The following is a 10000-nucleotide window of genomic DNA, read 5'->3' as shown; positions in this document are numbered from 1 at the left end:
GGCCTGCTGATCTCCTGTTGATCCAGAAACTCAAGGACAGCAGTACAGGAGTACACACAGACCAGCAGAGAGGGAGAGAGAGAGGTGAGAGAGTGAGAGAGTGAGAGAGTGTGAGTGTGAGTGTGAGTGAGAGTGAGAGTGAGAGTGAGAGTGAGAGTGAGAGTGAGAGTGAGAGTGAGAGGAGTGGAGTGTGTGTGTGTGTGAGTGTGAGTGTGTGTGAGTGTGTCTTACCCTCCACTCTAGACTCCAGGAACTTGTCCAGCTCCAGGTCCTTCTTCACCGCCTCTTCCGACACCTTTGGGGCGTTGGGTAAACACACCAACACAACGCTCATGTTGTCGCGACTTCCCTGGAAACAAAAGGGGGACAACTGTCATACTGGGTGCATGTGGGCACACGAGACACAAACACGCACACACAGGGACATACACGTGCACACACACATGCACAAGCGTGCGCGCGCACACACACACACGCCAGGCTGAGCCCCAGGTCATCAGTGATCCACTGCTCTGTTTGTACAGGAGCTGTCAGCAGAGTTCCTCCGTGCTAAAATACCCCCTCTACCCCCTCTTCCCCCCCCTCTCCCCTCCCCTCCGGGCTCCACAGCGTCCGACACCAGCAGCCTCCCCTCCTCACCGCGGCTCTAAAGCTCCTGTTTATTTTGGGTCACTATTCATCACAAGCTAAACACTTAAAACAAGACTCCATTTTCCACTGACAGTACAGGATAACAGAGAGAGAAAGAGCTGGAGAGAGAGAGGGAGGGGAGAGAGATAGAGAGAGGGAGGGGAGAGAGGGAGAGAGGGAGGGAGGAAGAGGGAGAGAGAGGGAGAGAAAGGGGAGAGGGGGAGAAAGGGAAAGAGGGAGGAGGAGAGAGAGGGAGAGAAGAGGGAAGGAGAAAGAGGGAGAGAAGAGGGGAGGTGGGAGAAAGCAAGGCAAGCCCAAAGACAGACTGAGAAAGAGCAGAAAAGGAAGGATGAGCAGAAAAAGAAACTCAGACAAAGGAGTGACAAATGAAGAGTGAGGAGGAAAAGAGGAGGTAAAGAAAAAGTAGAGAAAGGGAGAGAGAAAGGGAGAGAAAGCGAGAGAGAGAAAGAAAGAGAGCTCAGATGACCCCAGAGCCAAAGGACATTGCTTCCCTAAACCAGCTCCGCTGTCATTAGTCGAGTCTCCAAACTGATTTTAACAGAAGTTCTGGGCTAAGAGTGTGGACACCAGATGAGGCATCTGCATTTCAACCTCGCTTTCGATCAGCCCGTCAACCAAACACTGGTCGTGTGAAAACGAGGGTCTGACCAATTAGCAAGTACCCTCGACCGTATGCATATAACATAGAACAGATGTTCTCACAGACACACAGACACACAGACACAACACCCTTGCGCAAGTTATGCTATCATTAGCAGTCACGACAGACTCACATAAACAGGCCCACAATTTTTCAGGCATGTCTATGTAAGTAAATGTAAATGTAAATTGCTTCCATTTTTTATGGGTCCTTGTAAGTGCACAGAGGAGCAGGGAGACTCCAGACAAACTGCAGTATAAATGATTGGAATTTATATAGCGCCTTTAACCAAAGCGCTGTACAATAGATGCTTCTCATTCACTCTCATTCATACACACACTCACACACCGACGGCGATTGGCTGCCACGCAAGGCACCGACCAGCTCGTCAGGAGCATTTGGGGGTTAGGCGTCTTGCTCAGGGACACTTCGACACAGCCCGGGCGGGGGATCGAACCGGCAACCCTCCGACCGCCAGGCGACTGCTCTTACCGCCTGAGCCGATGTCTACAGTGTGCAAGACAGCGTGTGCCCCAGGTCCACCCATAGGGACAACCTTAGGCCCAGAGGGTTGCAGCGTCTGCAGGCTTTTAGGGTTTTCCTGTCAATCTGCAGCCCGCTCAGGCCTTGGAGACACAGCGTGTGGACTCTTTAGACCGACGCTCTAAAAACAAACACTAGAAATAAGCTGGGTGGGGAAACAGAAACGGGACAGAAACGAGTGTGCCCCGCAGCTGTGTATCCAGAGTCTGAGACCCGCTGGAGGCCTGGGCTCGTTCTCAGGACACCAGCCTTCAGGCCCCATTTCCATCGCTGTGCAAACGCAGCCAGCCAGCGCGTTGTTTTAGCGTGCGTGACGCGCTTTATACATCACAGGTTTACACAGCTGAATCTATACCGAGGCAACTCAGGACAGCCAGTCAACCCAACCCTTCCTGAACCCTTTCTGACACTCCTGTCTCCATTTACTGCAGCTTACCATCCCCTATATGGGTAGGTAAGTTGTACTGAAATGTTAGGCTTAGATGAAAATCAATCACACAACATAACATAACATAACAACATAACATGTGAAATGGTGCTTGTTCTCCGTCAGGTGCAGCCAGTTGACTAATCGACTGATTGGCAATTATGTTCAGCTGCCGTGAGGAGAGAGACTTTTGGAAGGGATTCTGTGAAGAGTTGGTTTTCAAGGTGCCTTTTGGAGACTGGTGTATTTTATAGTTTCCAGTTAAGTGTTTTGTGCCAGGTTTTTGTTTATTTTTATTTTATTTAAAAAAAATCTTTTGTAATGTTTTTTTTGTTTTTAGATTTTGGACTTTGGTTTAGTGGTGATTTGTTTTAGGTTGTGGTTAAGTGAAGTAAAAAAAAAAAAAAAAACCCAAAAAACCTTGCATTCCAAAAATGCTTTAACTGTGTGCTTTGTAATACGACAAATAGTGGTGCGCGCATTTTCCTGAAACACAAGGTCTGACTTTTCTTTTATTTATTGATGTTATTTTACTCAATATGTAATGTAACGTTAATGTACCATAATGCATGCAGATGTATATCACACACATCACGATACATTAGCATCATAAAGCTTAATGCACCAACACATTTACAGTAATATACATCCAGTACAATGCAATATCCGGTAATGCTTCCAGCAGTAACGGCATAATAAAGACGGGCTAATCGAAGAAATATGACCACCATGCTAAGGCATCTGTGGCAAGACAGTCAGAGACCTACCCCAGGCATAACTGTGTGCAGTATCAGCAGTTCCCTAATAATGTGACATGATAAATGCACGACACAGATACAGGGCTACGTAATGTTGTCTATAAAAAAGTTTTACAACTTAAAAACTGCTCATTTTCCTACATTCTTCGTCAGGACCTGTATTATGTAGGGTGAAGGTAAAAGAGGAAGGTATGTAACTAGGGAGATAAAGGGAGGTAAACCTCAGACAGTTTCCCCTAAGACCATCTCACAAAGCTCTATCCTTTTGACTACTGCTGAAACCGCTACCTCCAGGACTGTGAGGTTAATTCACGAGCAGTGCTAACCGCAGGAGAATGAAGAACAAACGCCAGAGGCAGTCTCATCGAAACTCTTAGAACACATGATTAATAACAGCAATATGCACACACATTAAAAGACAGGAGAACCTGGCTTGTTTTCTACATCCACACAGAAGTGTGAGCACACAGGAAAGGGTTTCTATTTAAAGTAAACGGGAGGGAGAGAGCAGCCATCCTCTCTCCTGGAAGGAGCTCACAGCCAGCTAGTGTTTCTCTTTAGCCTCAGTTCAGGTTACTCAGCAATACTAGAGTAATATGGAATAAAATCTCATGTCCACAAGCAGTAAAAATATATTAATGGGGCCAGTTAAATAACCACTTACCCAAACCTGAACCATGTGAAACATGCTCCCTACCAAAACCTGAATCAGTGAACCATGTTCCCAAACCAAACCTTGAACCATGTTCCCTACCCAAACCTGTGAACCATGTTTCCTACCCAAACCTGTGAACCAGTTTCCTACCCAAACCTGTGAACCATGTTTCCTACCCAAACATTGAACCATGTTTCCTACCCAAACATTGAACCATGTTTCCTACCCAAACCTGAATCCGTAAACCATGTTCCCTATCCACGCCAAAATCTGTTAACTATGTTCCCTTCCCAAACCTGAGAACCATGTCCCCTACCCAAACCATGAACCATGTTCCCTACCCTAACCTTGAACCATGTTCCCTTCCAAAAACCTGCACCCCTGTGAAAAACATTTCCTCGAACCCCGGATCCCAAACCCTTCCTGAAACCCCCCCCGGCCGAGCGGTCCGCACCTTGTGGAGGCAGGTGTCCACCACCTCGTTGCAGACCTTCTCCAGGTCGTGGGACACCTCCAGCCGGGAGCGGACGAAGTCGCACAGCTCCTCGTTGCTCATGACGTCCCAGATGCCGTCGCAGGCCAGCACCACGAACTCGTCCTCCTGGGGCGCGCGGGCGATCTCGAACACCTCGGGCTCGGGCGACACCAGCTGCTCCGTGGGGCCCTTGCCGTCCACGCACTTGTAGTCGTAGTCGCCCAGGGCGCGCGAGACGGCCAGCGAGCCGTTGACCCGCTGGATCATGACGGAGCCGCCGGCGTTCTGGATGCGCTCCTTCTCGCGCGGGTTGCAGGGCTTGTGGTCGAGCGTGGAGAAGCGGACGCGCGCGTCGCGGCACAGCAGCGCCCGGGAGTCGCCGCAGTTGATGAAGTACAGGTAGGCGGGCGACAGCAGCACGCCCACCGCCGTGGAGCCGCTGCGGTCCATGCCGTTGCGCAGGTCCGAGAAGCTGCGCATGAACTCGTCGATCTTCAGGAAGCCCGCCCGGATGCCCGTCTTCACGCCGTCCACGGAGGGCTCGGGCGGGTCGGGGCCCCCGGCCGGGCGGAACTCCTCGCTGGCCGTGATGTGCTCCAGCAGGTGCTTGGAGCAGTAGTTGGCCACGCGCGAGCCGGCGTGCCCGTCGTACACGGCGAAGAAGGACCAGTCGTCCAGGCCGCGCGGCAGCCCCAGGGCGGCGGTGTGGGCGTCCTCCATCTCCACCCGCCAGCCCTGCATGCTGCTCAGCCCGAAGCGCAGCCCGTTGCCCTCCCCGTGCGCGTTGTGCTTCTCCGTCTTCGGCTTGTCCAGGAACGCACCCATGACTCAGCGCCCCACCTGAGGGAGGGAGGGAGGGAGAGACGGTTAAGGGACGGAAAGACAAAACCCAATAAATGTTTTAATGTTGGGAAAATCGGTTCAAGCTCTGTCAAGTCATCTGCTAATGCTATAGATTTTCAAAAGTGAGTTTTTCCCCCACTTTACAGGCTTTCCGACGTCCACAGAGAAAGATGAAAGCAGACAGTCGGTTGTTGAACAGATCTTTCTAGAATGGGCCCGCGTGGCGGTCGAGCCAGGGTGACAGTGTTTAAGAGGGATGGCGTGTCATCATCGGAACAAAGGGTCCAGTATGACGCCACAGGAAGGCAACGCGCTTACAGCCCAAATGTGACCATCCCCTCAGCCGAGTTCACAAAACACGCCAGAACATTCCGGAAATCGTTACAGGTGAAATAAAAATAAAAACTCTCCTAAAGCGTCCGCACACTGGAACACCTCCCTGCCCAGGGGGCCGAGGGGAACGGACCGTCGCCCCTGCGGCAGGGCTGTGTGAAAGAGGGACTGAGGACAAAATGGCAGTGGATGAGGAAACGGCAGAGAGGAGGAGGAGGAGGAGGAGGAGGAGGAGGAGGAGCAGGTCCGGGGTCTCGGCCGTGATTCGGGCGTGACGCACAGCCCGGGGTGAGGCCAGTGAAAAAGCTTCTGAACATTAACACGCCTGAGCCCAGATAATCCATCAGCACCGCGCCGTGACAGGGGAGGGGGGAGGGAGGGAGGGAGAGGGGGGAAAGAGGGATTGTGAGGAAGAAGAGAAAGAGAGGGAGACAAGAGAGGGAGGAAGGAGAGAAGGAGTACATGGAACAAAGAAAGGGCTAGGGACAGAGAGGAGGGACAGAGCGAAGGAGAAAGTAGAAGGGAAAGGGTGAGAGAGGTAGAGGGGAAGGGTGAGAGAAAAAGAATGTGATGAAACCAGAGGTAAGAGAAGAAGAAAGTGGAGAGGAGTGAGAGAATAAAAGAGGGAGCGAGAGAAGGGGGGGGGGTGGAAAAATAGCCCGAAGGAAGAGTGCGGCACGAACAGAGACACGAGCCGCAGAGAGAACCCACACCTGTCCCCCGCCTGATCCGCCGTCTCCTGACAAACCGCGTCCACCCCGTCACTCTCCACACCTGACAATCCGTGTCCACCCTGTCACTCTCCACACCTGACAATCCGTGTCCACCCCGTCACTCTCCACTCCTGACAAACCGTGTCCACCCTGTCACTCTCCATAGGTTAGGGAGTCCACAGCCCTGCCCAATCCCTGACCCAAGCTCTCCCGAGTGTAATTAAAAATAAAAAAAGTAATTACTTAGTGCTTAATTACATGCGATGAGGCCAACGGCGAGGTCGGGAGCCCGGCGATCCGATCCTATTACGACGGAGTCCGTGAATCACCCCCAACGAAAACAAACAAGAGACGGCCGCCCGAAACGCACAGTTTACAGCAGTTTAAAACAAAGTCCCACAGCGGGGCAATAACAAACCGTATCCCCGCAGAGACGACCCAGCTGGGGCAGCCAGGAGTCACAGCCCACCCCGCCCGGGCCCAGCTCTGGGGAGGGGAGGGGAGGGAAGCCACGGAAAGTTCTGGTTCTGAGAGAACCGGAGAGCCATTCTGGCCCGTTAAAAGCCATTCGGAGTCGAGTTTGAAAGCTCACCAACCGCAATCCAGCTAAATGGGGTCAGGGGGCAGAGGAGGGGGTGGTGGGGGGGGGGGGAGTCTATGAGGGGGCAAGTCTGTGAAGCAGAAAATCTGGCAGTGTGGAAAATTTGGCTGAGTTACCCTCATCTGCCCCTGGCTCGGAAAAACCGGCTGGATAAAAATAGACCGTTCTTATCCTTGCGCGGATCGCTCCTGATTCAGGTTAATATTCCTGCTCTGCGGCAGTTTGGGCCCCGTCTGCGGTCGAGCAACGAGAGAGAGAGAGAAGAGAGCTGGCACGTCATTTGGCCATGTCAGGCTTCTTGGCACCATCGCCGTGGCCCCGACCTCACCCATCGTAACATGACGGTAGGACAGAAACATCCCCGAAATTCATACCCCGGAACTTTCCCCGGGAGCCAGACTCGAGAGAGAGACGTCGAACCGCGTCAAAACTTCAAAACGCAGCCTCAACTCTTCAACTCTTAAACTGAGTGTGAACCACGCTGCGTTTGTCAGAAGCTTGCCCGCCCGCCCGCCCGCCCATGCAGCTCTGGGATTTCCCAAGCGAGGCGCCAACTCCCTCGTTCGTTAACGAGGAGGCCGTCAAACGAGCGGAGACGGACGAGACCGCAGCCCGAGCAGCAGTGGACAGATTCAGCTTCTCGCCCGTCTGGAAGCGGGCAGTGTGTCTCCTCCTCTTCAGGGACCAGTTAGCATGGTTGGGGGGGGGGGGGGGGGGGTTTACGACACAAAACAATCTCAAGGTGAAGACCAGGGGTGCATGACCCCGGTCCCAGGCCGGTCTGCCTGCTGGTTTTTCATCCAAACAGTCAGTTACCATTACATTACATTCTTGGCATTCGGCAGACGCTCTTATCCAGAGCGACGTACAACAAAGTGCATACCCATAACCAGGGATAAGTTCGCTGAAAGACCCTAGAGGGAAGTACAATTTCAACTGCTACCTGCACGACAAAGATAAGGACCAGGGCTTTTTTTTTTTTTTGAACAAAGAAACAAACAAACAACAGAGCAAAAGTGACCAAAGTTAACTATCCAAACAGTGTTACCTTAGTTTTAAGTTTTCTGATAGGCTCAGCAAACTACGCTGCTTCAGTCCTGTACTTGAGCGCAGTGAAGTCTGCAGGATACAATTGCTCAGTCTGGCTGTAGCAGGTGCTCATTCAAAATGTCAGCTCAAAATACGATTGCGCTAATTAAACAATTAAGAGCAAAAGTTTGCACAAAATCCAGAAACAGATTGGCCCTTGTCGATCACCCCTAGCGTAGACCCATTTAACAAAATGAACAGAGAAAGATGAAGCAATGAGAGCTGTTTAAAGCCTGTAGATTTTCTCAGCTTTTTCAAAATGCAAGGCCTAGCAGGTCTGGCTGAAGGACAGAAGCCTGGGGCTGGAGTGGGCGCAGGCCTGCCCGGCGGTGTCACGGTTAGCGCTTCCCTTGGACTATTTCCCATGAGAGACTTCTTTAATTCATCTTTTTATTTTTCTTATCTCATCTATTTTACATTTCAACTCCGAGCTCCAACCCATCAGGACAGACTAGGAAAGAAATGAAGACGTAAAATTGAGAAAATGAGCACTAGACAAATGGAATCCCCTTACTCCTTCAAATGTCAGTTAAAAGCCACGTCAGTTACAGACGTAGCAGATGGTGAGAGGTGGATCCCACAGGTCGATCATATACGTCAGGCTTTCTGAGAAAATACGCTCGCAAAAGGATGCGCTGATGTTTTCTTGCTCAAAGGAAAGACTGGGAGTTGTACTTCTAGCTCCAAGAAGGAACATTTAACGGGTTGGAATATCCTTACAGATGGCGGATTCTCAATCGATTTCCAGGTCAGGAGCAAGGAAAAGAAAAGAAAAAAGAGGAGAAAAATAAGCCATTGGAATGAGCCCCAGGTCTCTACCATCTGTGTCAATCACTCAATCCAGTCGGTAAATTCAGTAGCTTTCGATTCTGCACAGACGAGAGAAAACACAAGCAGAAATACAAGCAGTGAAGAGAGAACCAATCAGAAGAAGAAGTCAGTTACAGCCCAGAACGTCACAAATGTCATTCAGAATGACCGCAGTGCGTGAAAGGTCAGTGCTTCAGTGGGTTAGCCACATGAGGAGCTGTCCTGGACACGGAGAGAGGCGCACTTCCGTACTTCCACGGCGAGGGAGTGAGAACTCGAGAATCCTGACCACCCGCAGAGGGGTGCTGCATCGTAGCATTATTTCAGGCTCATGACCGCCAGGACGGACCCTCCCCTGAATCACAGAGTCTTCACGGTGTGTCACAGGGAGCATTCAAGAGCTACTCCACACCAACAGTACAGCAGCTCTCCAGAAGAAATCAACACGGACTGCTTCACACCAAAACTACAGCAGCTTTCCAGAAAAAACAACACGGACTGCTTCACACCAAAACTAGAGCAGCTCTCCAGAAAAAACAACACAGACTGCTTCACACCAAAACTAGAGCAGCTCTCCAGAAAAAACAACACGGACTGCTTCACACCAAAACTACAGCAGCTCTCCAGAAAAAACAACACTGACTGCTTCACACAAAAACTACAGCAGCTCTCCAGAAAAACAGCCAGTGCTTCACATCACAGCTATGCGCCAACAACCTGATAAAACTTTAGTGACAAGTTTGCTTGCTCACAGTAACAAGCTTTGATATGGTTTAGGCGATAACATTTCTTACAATATTATGATTAATTTTGGAACCATATGAATACCCATTCTGAATGCCTCACAGTGTGTAATGAATGTATTTTAATAGGTTTCAGTTTGGAGAATCAGTAATTACAAATCATTGCATGGACAGTATTATACATATAGTTTCTGCAACTTTAACAAATATTTTAGACAGAAAACATCTGTTCATGTATGACGCTTGTAATGCTCAGCGATATCCCTCTGATATTTTTCCAAGCTACTAACACAGCTTGCTACGAAGTTTGCTACCGAGTCATCCGCAGTACAACATTAGCACACTGCATCCAATTAGCCTGCACATTAGTCACAACATTAGCAAGTGGCTAACGAGGAGAGTTCCCAGACTTCCAGCCTGGAGTAAGGACACAGATGGAATCTTCCCCCTTTTTTTCCAGAGGCTGTATTGGGCAGAACAGAAAGCAACCCCCCCGTCCCGCCCCCATGACAGAACCACAGAACAAAAAACAGGACACTGGTCAGAGTCAGCAGGGTGGAAGGGGGGGGGGGGGGGGGAGGGGGAGAATGATGTAATCCAGTCAGGTGACACCGGGGGTGTCAGTCTTTGTTATGTGCAGCTGGATTGGCTGGATTAGGGCAGGTCTACGCACACGCCCTGTGATGCCCAGCAATATTGGTGGCAGGGGTGGAGCCAAG

The 10000-nt window shown here is 50.8% G+C and overlaps 1 protein-coding gene across 2 annotated transcripts in view; it reads right to left on the bottom strand.

Moving 5' to 3' along the window:
* The window catches only part of ppm1ba (protein phosphatase, Mg2+/Mn2+ dependent, 1Ba), a 42919-nt gene that overhangs the window by 13114 nt on the left and 19805 nt on the right, over nt 1–10000 (bottom strand). For both annotated transcript variants that reach the window (XM_061227879.1, XM_061227880.1), the window contains exons 2-3: nt 4129–4989; nt 232–349 (exon numbers count right to left, since the gene is read on the bottom strand). In XM_061227879.1, the coding sequence (XP_061083863.1) occupies nt 232–349; nt 4129–4974 (964 nt within the window). In that variant the 5' untranslated portion in view covers nt 4975–4989. The remainder of the gene's footprint in view (nt 1–231; nt 350–4128; nt 4990–10000) is intronic.

The sequence above is a fragment of the Conger conger genome, chromosome 18 (genome assembly GCF_963514075.1).
Source record: "Conger conger chromosome 18, fConCon1.1, whole genome shotgun sequence".
Taxonomy (NCBI): domain Eukaryota; kingdom Metazoa; phylum Chordata; class Actinopteri; order Anguilliformes; family Congridae; genus Conger; species Conger conger.
The sequence above is the reverse complement of the archived record's forward strand: the minus strand, read 5'-3'. Positions and strand labels throughout refer to the sequence as shown.